This window comes from Oncorhynchus clarkii, chromosome 2, assembly GCF_045791955.1.
Source record: "Oncorhynchus clarkii lewisi isolate Uvic-CL-2024 chromosome 2, UVic_Ocla_1.0, whole genome shotgun sequence".
In the NCBI taxonomy this organism is placed as follows: Eukaryota; Metazoa; Chordata; class Actinopteri; order Salmoniformes; family Salmonidae; genus Oncorhynchus; species Oncorhynchus clarkii.
The window spans coordinates 85,341,287-85,359,973 of record NC_092148.1 but is presented as its reverse complement, the minus strand read 5'-3'; the positions used below and the strand labels follow the sequence as shown (position 1 = coordinate 85,359,973).

At 39.3% G+C, this 18,687-nt stretch overlaps 1 protein-coding gene and 1 pseudogene across 1 annotated transcript; one reads left to right on the top strand and one right to left on the bottom strand.

The window, feature by feature from the left end:
* Positions 1-490: 490 nt before the first annotated feature.
* On the bottom strand, positions 491-6,325 carry LOC139378468 (centriolar satellite-associated tubulin polyglutamylase complex regulator 1-like; annotated as a pseudogene).
* A 576-nt stretch (positions 6,326-6,901) lies between these two features.
* LOC139382993 (ladderlectin-like) lies at positions 6,902-12,979 on the top strand. The gene is made up of 6 exons (XM_071127283.1): positions 6,902-6,965; positions 7,780-7,867; positions 8,169-8,302; positions 8,474-8,608; positions 12,469-12,580; positions 12,739-12,979. Exons 2-6 carry the CDS (start codon positions 7,792-7,794, stop codon positions 12,807-12,809), a joined length of 528 nt encoding a protein of 175 aa, XP_070983384.1. The 5' UTR covers positions 6,902-6,965; positions 7,780-7,791; the 3' UTR covers positions 12,810-12,979.
* Positions 12,980-18,687: the final 5,708 nt, after the last annotated feature.

Sequence of the window (18,687 nt, the reverse complement as noted above, 5' to 3'; positions counted from 1 at the left end):
TTCTTAGTCACTCTCACTCGGATATCATATTAAAAACTGCAATCATTTCTCTCCGCCCCATGGAAAAATAAGTAGAATTGCATGAAATTAGTTCTAAAACTGCTAAATCTTCTCTACGCCCCATGGAAAAATGGGTAGAAATGCAGGAATATAGCTCAAACTTTTTTCTTCGCTGTGAAGGGGTGGGGGTTATAGATGTAACAAGGTCAATAATAGATTTAGTCTGTCAGTGGGAGGATTTTAAAACAATTAACTAGGCATGTCAGTTAAGAACAAATTCTTATTTGTGGGTTAACTGCCTTGTTCAGGGGCAGAGCAACACATTTTTACCTTGTCAGCTCAGGGATTCGATCTTGCAACCTTTCAGTTAGTAGTCCAACACTCTAACCACTAGGCCACCCGCTACACGGGGTTATAAATGGATATAACAAGGTCAATAAGAGATTTAGTCGTCAGTGGGAGGATGTGTGTTAATAGGAGGGAGGGGCGATTAGAAACATGTCTTCCTCGGGGGTCTTTGTGTCCCGGTGCGATGCTGCTGCTGTTGGACTGATAGCAATCTGGGCAATGCTGTGGAGAGCATAGAGATACAATATAATACTATTTGATGCTGGGGGTGACAACACTGAAGGGTAATATTGGATTGATTTCAAGGCATTCAATGTGAGTTTAAAATATGTGATTCTATAACCTACTCCAGAACAACAGCACATTGAAGTTAGTTGCTATTAGCTATACCTAAAGCTTTGTTTATAAGTGTATATTAAATATTGAATCTGCATTAGGGGAAACAGCGCCACTGTTCGGCCCAGTAACATTATAATGAAAACAGAGGAGAGGAGGATTCGGCAACGTGGCAAAAAAAAAAAAAAACTATAATCATATTCTTCGGTCGCGCGCAATGATGTCCGAATGGCGAAAAAACAGTGTTAGTTGTTTGCAGTAACTTCTTTGTTGTAATATCCGAAACGGACGTGACAGTTTCACCAATTAAGGATTCTAGCTATCAATATTTTCAACAGTATTAGAAACATAGATGAATGTAAGGTTTCAATATTGGTCAGAATGAAACTAAATGAAGTAGGTTCTGTGCCTCAGTTTACCTAGTTTATCCACCTCCTGGTCCATATCAGGGTCAATGAGCAGCTCAGACTTGTTTGGCAGGCCACCTAGCAGCGACAACACTCAGTTATTAACACTAGATGAGCAGCCCACACCCATTGCAATGGTAACATGTTCAAATGAAAAGCCTGCCAGTGTTAATTGTAGTAATGCATGGCTTGCATTTGTATTGCATTATGGGAACAATAGTCTTTGTTATGAACAGAAAACAACACTTGTGTTCTCACCAATGTCCTGGTGGATGTCCTCGTGGATGTCCTGGTTGATGTCCTCGTGGATGTCCTTGTGGATGTCCTCGTGGATGTCCTGGTTGATGTCCTCGTGTCTAACCAGAGCCATCGCAAACCCATAGGTCATGGCAGGTGCAGAAGGATGGCTATGGAGAGTCACACAATATCAATAAATCACTCGAACTTAATCAAGCATTATGCATCCTAGTACAATTCAATACAACTCTATTTGTCCCCTTAATGTGAGGAAGAGCCTCACAAATAAGTATCATCTTGTGAGTACTACTGTTGACTGAAAAATCATTAATTATTTGTATTGTCATTGTAATCTTCAGATTTATTTAGAGCAATGTATTGTAATGAAACTGTTCCTTACTTGCATTTGAACCTCTCACAAAGCCCCTCAAAGCATTCTCCAAACACTGATGAACCCACCCCTTCCTGAGCCTCAGTTTCCTATGTGGCCACCAGAGGCAGAGGTGGGGATGATTACAGTGTTGGGACTCTTCCCTGACAGCAGGCCCTAGTAGATCACATCACAGCAATGATCTCCAGGAACTCAGTGAGTGAAAAGGAAACAGGATTTCAGGTGACACTGTGCAGTCTAGAGTCTCCCAAGTCAGAGGCTGGGCTATTTATTTAAACAGGTACGTTTTCAATAGAGACCTGGATCATGTCAGGTATGCAGTAGTAAATCAAGTTCTCTGGACGTTGTGAGAGGACTCAAGGCAGTCCATGGCATCGTTCATCAGCACTATCCTATGTTGAAAGAGATTTGAATTGGGTATGGCCATAGTGTGTACTAAAATGTTCACAATAATGTCTTGATAATCCATTTCAGAGACGAAAACACCCTGAACTTGATGTTACATAGTGTAATGTAATACTGTACAATATCAATGAATAATGCCAAATCACAGACCTTGCTGCGTGTTGTACCAACTCCACTAAACTGTCTGGACCGAGGAGCTGCAGAAGAGAGTTGTACTCCAACATGGCCAGGAAGTCTGTAGCAAGCAGAGCACATAACCTATAACAGTGGCAAACACCAGGGATATTCACTGTATCTACTGAATATAACTCAACGGCACACACAGGAGGTCCTTGTTATAAAACAGTAGAATTCCATAACCTTTTTACTAAATTTTATTCACATTTCTCATATGGTCAAAGACAGTGTTACCATCACACAGACGCATTAGGCCTACCTAAGTTCTTTCCAATATGTCTGAAGCACCTCCAGAGAATGTGGATAAAGGAGGCCCTTTTATGAGCTCTGACCTTGATGTAGCTAAACTCTCTGAACAGAACATGGTTGCCATTCTTCACACTGCTGAAGCTGTCAACCAATCACAAAGGAAATCAAATACAACATGAGTGAGGACCAAATATAGGTTTTCATTAGTTACCCCAGCCACAAAGTAAAAATTGGCTATATATCGTAAACATTCATGAATACGAATTTAAGTTTAGGCATAAAGTTAGCAGTGTGGTTAGGGTTAGGAGAGAGAGAGGGAATGCGAGAGAAAAGGGTTAGGGTTAGGGTTAGGGTTAGGGTTAGTGAATGAATGAGTTCTAGACAGATTAGGAGGGGATGTTGAGTCATTATTGTTCCTTGTTTGCAATTATAGCTAAGATTCAATGGTGGTTATTGGTGAGAGTGGAAATGGGTTCTATCCGAGAGATTGGGACGGGGTGGCTGGGAGGACATCAGACACTTCTTTGAAGTACCTAAATTATACTTAAATCCAAAATGGTTCTCCAGTAGATTATAAACTTTGATTTGATTTGATTTGAGGTAGGTCTGCCATCTTTGGAGCTTCAGGTTTGGGCCGCCATCTTTGGCATTTCAAACAGGTGTGCTGAAACTTCCAGATGTCCAGTAACTGCAACGCAGTTCTGCCAGAACCCTCTCTGGGCTGGAATGGATGAGAGTGGATTATGTGGATCCAAGACGATGGGGTGCATATCATCCATCTTCAGGTGCTCTGCTCTTCGCAGTCTACCGCCAACTCTAAGGAGTACTGCATCCTTATCAACCTCAGGAAACAAGGGACCCAGATGATTGTTAGAAGGTATAGACCGGTTTGACATGACGGCCTTCACCTCTTCAGGAAACAATTCCATTTGAGCTTGCTTCAGGAGAAGGTTCTCTGCAGCTATGCAGTCTGCTGTTTCACTAGGTGAACTGGATAGTAGATCGGCCTCCCTGTGTAGGGATTTAGTTCTTGCCTTCTTGAGGTCTTTCCATGTATCACACTTGCTGATACCTGGGAGTTGAGATATTTTGGCATATTAAGTTGAAATTCAACATTTTAACACTGTAATGGAGTATCCTTATTCTGAATTATGTCTGTTAGTGTGAAAGAGGACAATTAATAGTCCATTTGTAATTTAGTTATGGTTTATTGATCAAATTGTGAAATGTATCAATGAGTAAAACGGACTCCTTGCAAGCCTGATAATTATGCCAGGCATGACGCTCTCTAGATAAGGTACTCTGTTTATTTTAGACAAGCCTTCTCCACAGAAAAGTTAATATTTCAAATAGATCCTTTAGATCATTATAATTCAATAATATAATAATTCCAATAAATGTTTACCCAGTGGCATCCTGAGGCATTGACAGATCACAAGAGAAGAAAAACAACTCTCAATACACACAGTCACTAATCACTAACCTTAATTCTACCACCTGTGAGTATATCAGAGGGTTGGATACCGTGGCAGAAAAAATACACATTTCTGTTGCATAACATAAATAAATACATAAATAAACATCTATTTGAGTGGTCTTTTATTTTGAAAACTCCTTATGAAAACCCACAGTTAACTGCTAAAATGAAGGAAACACTTCAGTAAATGAGGGATACAAAGTATATTGAAACCAGGTGCTTCCACACAGGTGTGGTTCCTAAGTTAATTTAGTAATTAACATCCCATCATGCTTAGGCTCATGTATAAAAATGCCCAGTTGCCCATTATTTTGACTACCATGGCTAGAAGAGATATCAGTGACTATGAAAGAAGGGTCTGAAAGGAGCATAGTGGGTTTAAAGGGTGTTTGTGTGAATCTCAGTCCCCCGATCTCAACCAAATTGAGCTCTTATGGGAGATTCTAGAGCGGGTCATGAGACAGCGTTTTCCACCCCCATCAACAAAACACCAAATTCTGGAATTTCTTGTGGAAGAATTGTGTTGCATCCCTCTAATAGAGTTCTAGAAACTTGTAGAATCTACACCAAGGCGTATTGAAACCGTTTTGGCGGTTCATGGTGGCCCAACGCCCTATTAAGATGCTTTAAGTTGTTGTTTCATTGATTTTGGTAGTTACCTGTAAATGTGTGATGAAAGTGTTATGAAGGGGAAGGGGGAACATAGTCAGTTGCACAACTGAATGCATTCTACCGAAATGTCTCTTCTGCATTTAACCCAACCCTTCTGGTTTAATCAGGTGTTATTGATGCCTAATGTACGAAGTGTTACCCATTGTTTAAAAAAAAAAAAAAAAACGTTTTTAAGTTATTGATTCTATTTACATTGCCGAAAATGTGTCATCAAAGTAATTTCCTCAATGGGTTACGTCAGGGTTGAGCATGTCGGAGAACTCGGGAACAGAGATGGTTCACTCATTCTGCATTCAAACAAACAGGTAAAGGTTGATCTGGTGAATTTGGCCATCAGTTGGCCAGGCAATAACGGGACGGGGGCCTCAGTAAAAAAATGGGACAGTGTGTTACAAATGCCGGGGTTGATTTCTGGCCGAGGGCAAAAGGGCAGGTGCTCAGCCATCCCTAGACCTCTAGATGTGCACATGTCTGCTTTTAAACAACATTCTTCCCATTGCTGTAAGAAAGTATATTGGCATATAAAGTTAAAATTCAATATTTTAACACTGTAACGGAGTATCCTTATTCTGAATTATGTCTGTTTGTGTTACAGAAGACCCTTAATAGTCAATTTATCATTAAGTTCCTTTGATTTCAGTTTATTAATCATATTATGAAATGAATCAAATGTACAATGAGTAAAACTGGCTGCTTGCAAGCGTGATAATTATGCCAGGCAGGACTTGCTTTAGGTCAAGTACTCTGTTTACTTCAGACACGCCTTCTCCCGGATATCATCACAGAAAAGTTGTTTATTCAATAAGATAATTCACTTAATAATAATTCCAGGGAATGTTTACCCAGTGGCATCCTGAGGCATTGACATTGACATTGACATTTTTTTTTTATCAAATGGGGTTGCGGGCCAAAAAAGACTTGGGAACCCCTAATGTAGCTGTCCCCTATAAGGTACGTTCATTGTACCATTATTTATAGTTGAATATTTGTACCCTACAATTTGGGCCCTACAAGGTCTATAGTACCATTAGTTATTGGTGAATATTTGTACCCTTGCAGGTTTGTCAAACCAGCACCTTAATCATTACCCCAAGAGGCCTGTATTAGTGATGGGTTGTTTGCGAATTAACTGCTCCTTTTGTATATATATTTTGGTGAATGTCAGGAACTGAATCGAATGAATGAAAGAGATGTTCATTTGGCTCCCTGATTTGCATACCTCTACTATTGCTTTTTGAGCCGCAAACAACGATTCTCTGCAGTTCAGTTCAGAATCATTCTCTGAAGATGTTGAATTCTCACCACAGAAACAATCAATATTGGGGAGAGTGCTTCATTCTGGGCCACGCTCATTTTTGCAGTGCGTAAAAAACATTTCACGACTTTCAAACATTCAAAGTAGGCTACTTTTTTAAACTTTACATCGGAGATTTGCAATTTTTTCATGATTCTCTGTCAGTTTTTAAACATTTTGAGCAAAGAGCCATGTGGGAGCCAAATGAACAGCTCTTTTACGCGAATGGAGCTAAATTATACGGCTCACCGAGAATCCTTTTTGCTCAGCACTTTAATGTCAAATGCTATTATGTAAGCCTTTTTAAAGACTTCAGAACAGTTAGCAGACATGCTCACACTTGAATTAACATATCCATAGATAACTTAAACTGGTACAACACTTCCTTTTGCGGGTTGCCAAAAATAACTAACTGAAAGCCACGGCCCCACTTGGCCACACCGCCAATGATTCTACCTTCACATAAAACATAATAGGTACAAACATGTAGCATAATACTAGATTATTTGCACATGTACCCTAAAAGATACCGAACCTCTAAAGGTACATTATGTGTAATTTGACATTTTTATACCTCAGGGAACAATACTGTACCCTAACCGTACCCATTTTCTGAGAGTGTAGGAAAACTTGTGGTACAGAGAGGGTTCTTATTCTGCATTCAAACAAACAGGTCAAGGATCATCTGGTGAATTTGGCCATCGTCTGTGGTGGTTCTTGTTAAAAGGCCTGGAGGGCTGATCACCATGCAGTGGCCTTAAGGCCTTAAGTGACACGTTTTCCTTCACAGCTGTTTCAGGGAAGCAAACAGAGTTAATACAAACCAACCCTCCTCCACTCTTGAAGAAGGTGTCTCTGAAAAACCTATTTAAAGGAGAGGAGGGATAGGTAGAATTTAGGACACAGAGAGAACCCAGTGAAGTTCTTTGAAGATCTCTGAAGAAGTGAAGCTACAACTGAAGATTTCAGAAGGTGAGATTTCAACAGTTATTAATTTAAAACTGCACCTGTCTGCATTCCAATTGGTACCCTAATCCCTATGTAGTGTGCTACTTTTGAACAGGGCCCATAGGGCCTACAGTATGTGTTCCTGGTCAAAGTAGTGCACTATATAGGGAGTAGGGTGCCATTTGGAAAGCAAATGGTACCCTAAAAAGTTGGGAGCCTCCTGAATTCAAGAGCATAGACTTCTCCTTATCATTGAAGTAAATAGACAAGGTATGGGAAGCATCCAAATGGCATCCTATTCCCTATTTAGTGCACTGTGGGCTATGGTCAAAAGGAGTGCACTACAGAGGGAATATGGTGCCATTTAGGAAGCATACATATTCCTGTGTGCTAGGCTATTCTCTTGTATGTGGTTGAAGGAATGATACCTGGTATTCCTTAGCATAGCGTTTCCCAAACTCGTTCCAAAATGTGCACCTCAGGACCGAGTTGGGGAAATGTTGCCTAAGGAGTTCCATACACACCCAACACAGTTTTTCCATTACCTCTCCTCCAGTTCCCCCAGTTCCATTTATTGGATTTATTCCAGTACAAGCACAGCTGACAAATGGTCAACTAATCACCAAGCCCTTCATTAATTGAATCTGATGTGATAGCAGTGGAATACATCAGCTAAGTGGAATGGCTGGGAGTAATCGAGGAGAGGCTAGGGAAACTGCATTCACCTACTCTGAAGTACTCACTGAATTTGTCTTAACGGCTTCTCTCTCTCACTGTATTTGTCTGTCTCTCTGTCTGTCTGTGTGACGCTCTCTCGCTCACTCTCTCTCTCTCTCAGAAGACTATATCAATGGCGATGTTGACCATCCTTCTGCTTCTCAGCGCTGCCATTGTTCTGGGCGAGGCCTTTGATCCACGTGCCTCAAGTAAGAGGGAATCCATTTTACACTTTACATTATGTATTCATTAATTCTGTATTTTTTATGTTTTAGCAGAGGTGTGTGTGTGTGTGTGTGTGTGTGTGTGTGTGTGTGTGTGTGTGTGTGTGTGTGTGTGTGTGTGTGTGTGTGTGTGTGTGCGTGCGTGCGTGCGTGTGTGTGACTGACTGACCTTCAAGTAATGTTGAATAGTTATTTATTATGCAAGGTGATTTGTAGATCAGTCAGTATCCTCTCACCTTTAAAGTCAACTGCAATGTGGAACGTGCACTGTGTCTCCTCCTTACAGAGGCTGGGGTGGAGGAGGACCAGCAGGAGGCAGGAGCAGCAGAGAGTGATTATCCATGCCCAAGAGGTTGGACCAAATACGAATCACATTGCTTTATGTTTGTCAACACTGCAATGACATGGCCCCAAGCTGAGGTATATCATTCTTACCCACTACTGTGAATTAAAGTAGAAGTTCAATTGAAATCAACTTGCTTATTTGTTTTGACGTTATTGTGAGTCCAGAAGACAAATTCTCACAGACTGGCCTACTGACTAATGCCTACATTATGAAATGTCTTTGTCCTTGTCCGCCACTTTCTCTAGCGCTACTGTCTGTCCCATCAAGCAAACCTGGCCTCTGTGCACAACTGTGGGGACAACTATAATTTACAGCAATTGGTGTTGAAAAACACTGGCCAACATCAAACTATCTGGATTGGAGGAGTTGATGCTGTTCAGGTAGAGTATACTCACAGATGAATAGGATATTTGCTCATCAATATCTCAAGGGTCACTTGTGAAGTCAGATCTAGGTTTGAACGATCTTATAGATGTACTCCCCCCAAAAATGCCCACTTCAGTATTCACTGGCACACTATTATTATAATAATAATAACAATGACGAAAGTAACAATAATACAAAACTCAGTAAAGTATTTATGGTTGTGAAATAGTAGTATTAGGGGAAGTGATGGCAGTAGTAATAGTAGTAGTAGTAATAGTAGTAGTGGTGGTAAGGGTAGTGATGTCAGTAGCAAGGGTAGAGGTAGTAATAGTTGCGGTAGGGGTAGTGACGGCAGTAGTAGTGGTAGTGGTAGTAATAGTAGTGGTAGTAGTAGTAATAGTAGTAGTAGTGGTAGGGGTAGTGACGGCAGTAGTAGTGGTGGTAGTAGTAATAGTAGTGGTAGTAGTAGTAATAGTAGTGGTAGTGGTAGGTAGTGACGGCAGTAGTAGTGGTAGTAGTAGTAATAGTAGTGGTAGTAGTAGTAATAGTAGTGGTAGTAGTAGTAATAGTAGTGGTAGTAGTAGTAATAGTAATAGTAGTAGTAGTGGTAGTAGTAGTAATAGTAATAGTAGTAGTAGTGGTAGTAGTAGTAATAGTAATAGTAGTGGTAGTAGTAGTAGTAATAGTAGTGGTAGTAGTAATAGTAGTAGTAGTAGTAGTAATAGTAGTAGTAATAGTAGTAGTAGTGGTAGGTAGTGACGGCAGTAGTAGTGGTAGTAGTAGTAACAGTAGTGGTAGTAGTAGTAATAGTAGTAGTAGTAGTAGTGGTAGTAGTAGTAATAGTAATAGTAGTAGTAGTGGTAGTAGTAGTAATAGTAATAGTAGTGGTAGTAGTAGTAATAGTAGTGGTAGTAGTAATAGTAGTAGTAGTAGTAGTAATAGTAGTAGTAATAGTAGTAGTAGTGGTAGGTAGTGACGGCAGTAGTAGTGGTAGTAGTAGTAATAGTAGTGGTAGTAGTAGTAATAGTAGTGGTAGTAGTAATAGTAGTAGTAGTAGTAGTAATAGTAGTAGTAATAGTAGTAGTAGTGGTAGGTAGTGACGGCAGTAGTAGTGGTAGTAGTAGTAATAGTAGTAGTAGTAGTAATAGTAGTGGTAGTAGTAGTAATAGTAATAGTAGTGGTAATAGTAGTGGTAGTAGTAGTAATAGTAATAGTAGTGGTAGTAGTAGTAATAGTAATAGTAGTGGTAGTAGTAGTAATAGTAATAGTAGTGGTAGTAGTAGTAATAGTAATAGTAGTGGTAGTAGTAGTAATAGTAATAGTAGTGGTAGTAGTAGTGGTAGGTAGTGACGGCAGTAGTAGTGGTAGTAGTAGTAATAGTAGTGGTAGTAGTAGTAATAGTAATAGTAGTGGTAGGTAGTGACGGCAGTAGTAGTGGTAGTAGTAGTAATAGTAGTGGTAGTAGTAGTAGTAGTAATAGTAGTGGTAGGTAGTGACGGCAGTAGTAGTGGTAGTAGTAGTAATAGTAGTGGTAGTAGTAGTAATAGTAGTAGTAGTGGTAGGTAGTGACGGCAGTAGTAGTGGTAGTAGTAGTAATAGTAGTGGTAGTAGTAGTAATAGTAATAGTAGTGGTAGTAGTAGTAATAGTAGTGGTAGTAGTAATAGTAATAGTAGTGGTAGTAGTAGTAATAGTAGTGGTAGTAGTAGTAATAGTAGTGGTAGTAGTAGTAATAGTAATAGTAGTGGTAGTAGTAGTAATAGTAATAGTAGTGGTAGTAGTAGTAATAGTAGTAGTAGTAGTAATAGTAATAGTAGTGGTAGTAGTAGTAATAGTAGTGGTAGTAGTAATAGCAGTAGTAGTAGTAGTAATAGTAATAGTAGTGGTAGTAGTAGTAATAGTAGTGGTAGTAGTAGTAATAGTAGTAGTAGTGGTAGTAGTAGTAATAGTAGTAGTAGTGGTAGTAGTAGTAATAGTAGTAGTAGTAGTAGTAATAGTAATAGTAGTAGTAGTGGTAGTAGTAGTAATAGTAATAGTAGTGGTAGTAGTAGTAATAGTAATAGTAGTGGTAGTAGTAGTAATAGTAGTAGTAATAGTGGTAGGTAGTGACGGCAGTAGTAGTGGTAGTAGTAGTAATAGTAGTGGTAGTAATAGTAGTAGTAGTGGTAGGGGTAGTGACGGCAGTAGTAGTGGTGGTAGTAGTAATAGTAGTGGTAGTAGTAATAGTAGTGGTAGTAGTAGTAATAGTAATAGTAGTGGTAGTAGTAGTAATAGTAATAGTAGTGGTAGTAGTAGTAATAGTAGTGGTAGTAGTAGTAATAGTAGTAGTAGTGGTAGTAGTAGTAATAGTAGTAGTAGTGGTAGTAGTAGTAATAGTAGTAGTAGTAGTAGTAATAGTAATAGTAGTAGTAGTGGTAGTAGTAGTAATAGTAATAGTAGTGGTAGTAGTAGTAATAGTAATAGTAGTGGTAGTAATAGTAGTAGTAGTGGTAGGTAGTGACGGCAGTAGTAGTGGTAGTAGTAGTAATAGTAGTGGTAGTAGTAGTAATAGTAGTAGTAGTGGTAGGTAGTGACGGCAGTAGTAGTGGTAGTAGTATTAATAGTAGTGGTAGTAGTAGTAATAGTAGTAGTAGTGGTAGGGGTAGTGACGGCAGTAGTAGTGGTGGTAGTAGTAATAGTAGTGGTAGTAGTAGTAATAGTAGTGGTAGTAGTAGTAATAGTAATAGTAATAGTAGTGGTAGGTAGTGACGGCAGTAGTAATGGTAGTAGTAGTAATAGTAGTGGTAGTAGTAATAGTAGTAGTAGTGGTAGTAGTAGTAATAGTAATAGTAGTGGTAGTAGTAGTAGTAGTAATAGTAGTGGTAGGTAGTGACGGCAGTAGTAGTGGTAGTAGTAGTAATAGTAGTGGTAGTAGTAGTAATAGTAGTAGTAGTGGTAGGTAGTGACGGCAGTAGTAGTGGTAGTAGTAGTAATAGTAGTGGTAGTAGTAGTAATAGTAGTAGTAGTGGTAGGGGTAGTGACGGCAGTAGTAATGGTAGTAGTAGTAATAGTAGTAGTGGGGTAGTGACGGCAGTAGTAATAGTAGTAGTAGTAATAGTAGTGGTGGGGTAGTGACGGCAGTAGTAATAGTAGTAGTAGTAATAGTAGTAGTAGTGGTAGTAGTAGTAATAGTAGTAGTGGTAGTAGTAGTAATAGTAGTGGTAGTAGTAGTAATAGTAGTAGTAGTGGTAGGGGTAGTGACGGCAGTAGTAGTGGTGGTAGTAGTAATAGTAGTAGTGGGGTAGTGACGGCAGTAGTAATAGTAGTAGTAGTAATAGTAGTGGTGGGGTAGTGACGGCAGTAGTAATAGTAGTAGTAGTAATAGTAGTAGTGGTAGGTAGTAATGGTAGTAGTAGTAATAGTAGTGGTAGTGGTAGGGATAGTGACAGCAGTAGTAATGGTAGTAGTAGTAGTAGTAGTGGTAGTGGTGGGGTAGTGACGGCAGTAGTAATAGTAGTAGTAGTAATAGTAGTAGTAGTGGTACATAGTGTAGTTAACATGGGCTAGCATCCCTGTGGAACGTTATCGACACCTTGTAGAGTAATGCCCTGACGAATTGAGGCTGATCAGAGGCCAAAAGGGGGCGCAACTCAAAATTAGGAAGGTATAAGTATCAACACGTTTTTTTCAAGCAACAGTACCAGTGCCAGTCTATACATTTTAAAGTTGTTTTGTGTTGGTAGCTTTTGCGGTTTGGCACTACAGGTGGTGCAGGAAAGAAAATAAGTATGTTTCAGCAAGCACACTTACTACAATAATACCAATAATAATCATACAAATATTTATAATGATAATATGGGATTTCTTTGAACCTGAGACCTTACTTCTTCCCCACAGAACAAACATTGGTTCTGGAGTGACGGCTCCAAATTTGATTACGAGAACTGGGAGCAAGGAGAGCCCAATTGTTATGGTGGCAGGGAGCACTGTCTTCAAATGAACTATGGAGGTACAGTTAGCCCACTATCATTCACTGATCCATTCATCAAATGTAACTTTTAAATTGTACATTTAACAAAGAAATCTGGCACACATAGACAATGATATTGTTGTGTCTATATCTGAGTTGATTTAAGAGTTCATTTCTGTTCTGTGTTTGCTCTGAAGGTGACAAAAAGTGGAACGATTTAAACTGTGAAGAGAAATTGCCCTTGGTGTGCGCACTGAAAACCTGTTAAATCAAGCAAAACATCAACTCAACTGAAAAAGAAACGTTTTTCCATAGTGTCAGCATCCTAACTGAACACACAAGTCAAATACTTTTAAAATGATTTGTTTCTGTAAAATTAACATTTTAGTTACTTGTTGTGCATAAATGTTGAGTAATGATTCTGTGGTTTGTTGTCAATAAAACTGGTGTACACATTATTTTCTCTCATGAGTCATTATTAACCATGAATGATACTGCCATAATTGTCAAATCCTTTGAAAGGTTTCCAAAAGGTACAGTCTAAGATCTGGGAGTCTGTTCAATGGTCATTTCAATTATTGATTCTTGAAGAATATAATTCATAAATTCTTCTCTTTTAAGACCACAAATTTGCATTACTCCACAAACAACATGAACGTAAACAAACAGTGTATGTACCTTTAAAAATAAGTTCCAAACTATCATGTGGATGTCACAGACTGTCAGAGCACTGTCTATGCATTTGAGAGATGTTATATTTCCCTACCACATCCCTTCCCTGTATAAAAAGTAGTGGTTCAGCCATTTTGTTTTTTGTCGAATCCCAGAATGTAGCTTTACACTTCCAAACTCTCACTGGGTATAGGCATGTGTGAGTACAATATGTGCTTGTTATAGCCACATGTATTAGTCTTGTATGGTGTGGTACTCCCAGTGAGACAGGGCCATGCAGCTTTGGTGCCACAGGTTGTCAAAGTGAAAAAAGGGCAAACCACAACCAAAAATAAATACATCAAACTTAATGAACTGCTCCTGTAGAAAAATTCTTTATTTTTAACATTGGCCAACATTTTCTGCAAAAAAACACTTAATCATCACACATTGCAGGCTAAGCAAGCTAGTTTCACAGATGAAAGCGAGTTTGTTAAAAGTATAATTTACTCGAACCACTACTGGGGTGGGCTTTGTCAGCTGATCATGGTGAATGTAGGCTAGATCAATAAGCTAGTAAACTAGGCTAAGCCACAGGCAACAGGGAAAACCTAGACATTTCCGTTTAGAACGTCTTCACACCACCATTATGAAGCATCCGTTTAGAACGTCTTCACACCACCATTATGAAGCATCCATTTAGAACGTCTTCACACCACCATTATGAAGCATCCGTTTAGAACGTCTTCACACCACCATTATGAAGCATCCGTTTAGAACGTCTTCACACCACCATTATGAAGCATCCGTTCAGAACGTCTTCACACCACCATTATGAAGCATCCGTTTAGAACGTCTTTACACCACCATTATGAAGCATCCGTTCAGAACGTCTTCACACCACCATTATGAAGCATCCGTTTAGAACGTCTTCACACCACCATTATGAAGCATCCGTTCAGAACGTCTTCACACCACCATTATGAAGCATCCGTTTAGAACGTCTTCACACCACCATTATGAAGCATCCGTTCAGAACGTCTTCACACCACCATTATGAAGCATCCGTTTAGAACGTCTTCACACCACCATTATGAAGCATCCGTTCAGAACGTCTTCACACCACCATTATGAAGCATCCGTTTAGAACGTCTTCACACCACCATTATGAAGCATCCGTTTAGAACGTCTTCACACCACCATTATGAAGCATCCGTTTAGAACGTCTTCACACCACCATTATGAAGCATCCGGTTAGAACGTCTTCACACCACCATTATGAAGCATCCGTTTAGAACGTCTTCACACCACCATTATGAAGCATCCGTTTAGAACGTCTTCACACCACCATTATGAAGCATCCGTTCAGAACGTCTTCACACCACCATTATGAAGCATCCGTTCAGAACGTCTTCACACCACCATTATGAAGCATCCGTTTAGAACGTCTTCACACCACCGTTATGACAAAGGATGTAAAAGGAATAATAGCACCATCTTTTGGGCACTTATCAACGGGGATGGTAGAGTTGAAACGATCAGGATTCATTTTCATGCTAATTGCAGGGTCTGTAATTCTAAGGTTAAATATAGATATTTTAATGTATTTACTACTTACATTTTACAGCTGACATTGCATTTTCATGTTAATGTGGTGAGTTAGCCTTGGTAGGTTCGCATAGGAAACAGCACCGGAGGTTTTGGGTTTCATTAATTAAACCCTTATGGAACATTGGTATTGTAAGGTTGAATTAGAGGGTGATGCTTATGAAATGCATTCACTGATTTAGTAAGTGAAGTTATGGAGATTGTACTGCTATTAGAGAGACAGTGAGAGGCTGTTAAAGCAGCAAAGGTGGGACCAACTCCATATTAATGCCCATGATTTTGGAATGAGATGTGCAGGTGTTCACATACTTTTCATCATGTAGTGTATCTGTGACCAACAGATGCATATCTGTATTCCCAGGCATGTGAAATCCACAGATTAGGTCCTAATGAATTTATTTAAATTGACTGATTTCCTTATAGGAACTGTAACTCAGCAACATCTTTGAAATTGTTGCATGTTTGTTCAGAATATAAATGAATGGGTGCAATTAACAAAACAGTTCCAACAGGATTCTGATAGAGGTGATTACAAAATCCTATAGAATTGCTAGAATCCTATAGGGTCCAACAGTATTACTTTTTATTTCCAATAGGAAAAAAATGGGTCTAATAGGATTCCAATAGGATTCTGATACAGGTGACACAAAATTGTATAGGACTGCGAGAATCCTACAGGATCCAATATGAAACTTTTTAATTTCAATCAAATCAAATCAAATGTTATTTGTCACATGCGCCAAATACAACTTACTGTTAAATGCTTACTTACAAGCACTTAACCAATAGGAAAAAGTAGTCCCATAGGATTTCAATAGGATTCTGATTGAGGTGTTGCAAAATCCTATAGGATTGTGAGAATCCTGTGGGATTCTATTTGAAAAATCACAAATGCTATAGGATTTTTTGACTAAGGATAGGCCAACATTGCTGTTCTCCAGAATGAACGAGTAGTACGTTCCACCTAGCCACCACATTCAGCAGCGTTTTTTGGGAATCACACAACCCATCACCTGCACTTTAGGAGTGGAAGCCTTTTCTGTTAGTTGAAGTTGTTTGGGATGGCTGTGTGGATTCCGTCTATTACTCTGTTCGTATTTGGGAACCCATTGATGGAAAAGAAACCCCTCTTGAATTTAACCTGTTGTACGATGGTATATGGAAATTGAATGTTACAGTTCATCTTACTGATGATTGCACCCAACACATTGGCTTATTGAGGGATGTGAGATGGTGATCGCCAAGCTCCCACCGAAAAGTACCCGTTGCCAAAAACATTATGGTGGATAGCACTTTGATGTGCAGCGGCAAGTGTTTGCTTTTCTAAAGTAGATCTTAAATCCTCGCAAAGATCCTACGTGATTGGTTTTTGGAAACTACAGTATATCTGATGAGCCAATCTGTACTTTCTGCAAAAAAGTCCCACCTGTCTCTAAAAACACACTCTCTGCGGAATGCAGCCTGTGCTAAATCTTCCAACAGGGCAAGATCAGCCATCTCTCATTCGAATTTTCCCATTATATTAGTATTTTATAGTATTTCAACAATGGTTTCACTTTCACACATGCCTCTAATTTAACACATTACTGTACTTTATGTGGATTATCTGAGGACGTGGAAACCGGCCAGTATATTTTACAATAGTTATCTTTTGTTTATTTTTAGTCCCATCCAGCTCCACTTAACCCCTCCAATCTATCTGTCACGTTCGTTGTACGGAGGAGACCTAGGCGCAGCGTGATATGTTACTTTTAATAAAGACTGACACTACACAAACTATACAAAATTAACATGCCGCTATAACATAAATGTGTATACACAGGCAACTAGACATAAACAATAACCCACAAAATACCCAGAAGAAGATGGCTGCCTAAATATGGTTCCCAATCAGAGACAACGATAAACAGCTGCCTCTAATTGAGAACCAATCTAGGCAACCATAGACCTACATAAACACCTAGATGGTAAACAACCCCATAAACCTACAAAACCCCTAGACAGTACAAAAACACATACATCACCCATGTCACACCCTGACCTAACCAAAACAATAAAGAAAACAAAAAATACTAAGGTCAGGGCGTGACACTATCTCTGAACACCATCCATATATTTTTCAAATGTGGTGTGTTGTTTCACTAATGTTCTGAACCTTTCTATTTACATCGATTCTACATATTGTACTTTTTTTTTTAATTGCTGAGAGTATTATTATAATATTGATCGATTGACTATGACTTTTTAAATCACCCAGCAGTGCTATTTGCAGAAAGGGACATAACTTGGCAGGGTGTCTGGGGGTCCTCCCATTTTGGGGGGCATCTAAAGCACATTTCCTACATTTCTACACAATCTAATATGACCCTTGGCCCTTCTAGCCTTCTCTATTTAGAACAACAAAAATGGCAGCAAAAATACCAGCAAAAATGCCCACAGTCATCAAGCTAGGTAAGAGATGATTAAATATGTTGAAGTGATTGATAAGAATTAACTTGATCCATGATCATTCAATAATCAATATTGTGTTGGACCTTTAACCAATAGCCTGACAAATTAACAACTCTTACAAATAAAGTACAAGGACATCCTCTATATCAAATTTCAGGAAGACAACCCAGCCAACCCAAGCCGCCTACACACAGTCTAGTCATTAACTTAACTCTCTCCCCAACACAACTGCCTTCCCATCTTTTTTTTGTCTCAAGAGAAAGAAAACACACATACACCTACACATTAACACACAGAAACAGTACACCTTCCATATAATTTATACCATAAGCCTATTAGTACTGTAGAGCTCTTTTTACTTGCACACAATATAGCTGGGTCTCCCTGTCCTGCCCCTAGGGGTCCACTGCCCTGCAGAACCTCAACCCAATGCACACCACTCAGCTTTAGGATCTTAGTGAAACATTTATTATTGGTTTCAGGTGTGTTAGGCCAAGGCCAGAGTGACAACAGTACAGCAGAGCCCCAGGGACAGGACTGAGCAACCCAGCAGCTAGTGATTGCCTAAATAGGTATCTCCCCTGACGTGGGCATGTTTTCAATAGGGTCTCCTTTTGTCGTACAGTGTTCCATATAAGGCATCCAGACCTTATGAAAGTTGCACAGTTTACCCTTAATCTTAAAACAAATCTAGTGATACTGCACATAACTTGACATTTCTTCCATACATTGTGGAAGGATAACCAACCTTCCAGTTAATGGCAATGCCTTTATTAGCCATTATACATTCTAGGTTACACAGTTTCTTCTGATAACAATCTCCAGTATCAACATTTCCAAGCAAACAAAAACAGGGAGAAGGGAGAATATGTAGACATGCTGAGATAAAATAACATACTCTTTGCCGGAATTCAGCCAGCCTTCACAAGATCACAACATATGCAAATATGTTCTCTTTTACACCTCCAGCAGAATAATACCATTTCGGAGTGCATGATATTCAGTTGCATTGGCATATACAGTGGTGTGTTCTCTGGATGGTCTTAAACTGTCTTAATTTATGTCTAAGATGATATGAACACGACTGGGCAGTCTAACATATCTGTATCCATTCATCATCATCAATAGCGTCTCCCAGGTCTTCCTCACATTTTTGTTTTATATGTTTTGTGTCATCGGGAAAAGCCTCTATCAACTCTTGATACAGTTTTGAAATCAACTTTAGAGGTTTGTCAGACTGCCTTAAAATAGCATCTGGCTTGTCCAGTGTTTGCAGGACAGAGAGAATAAAGTGTTGTATGTGCAAAAATTCACCTCACCTCTGTCACAGACCGGTCTTCCCTGGCTATTTTTGTCATCCCACAGATTCTTTTGAATCTATCTTTGTTCTGCTTTGTATGCGTTAGCCTACTTTTTGTATTAATAACACATATTTG

Excerpts from the sequence above, each read along its gene's own strand:
- LOC139382993 (XM_071127283.1), top strand. The coding sequence starts at position 7,792 with ATGGCGATGTTGACCATCCTTCTGCTTCTCAGCGCTGCCATTGTTCTG. Across the intron at positions 8,303-8,473 it reads TGACATGGCCCCAAGCTGAG|CGCTACTGTCTGTCCCATCA; the intron begins GTATATCATTCT and ends CACTTTCTCTAG. Across the intron at positions 8,609-12,468 it reads GAGGAGTTGATGCTGTTCAG|AACAAACATTGGTTCTGGAG; the intron begins GTAGAGTATACT and ends TCTTCCCCACAG.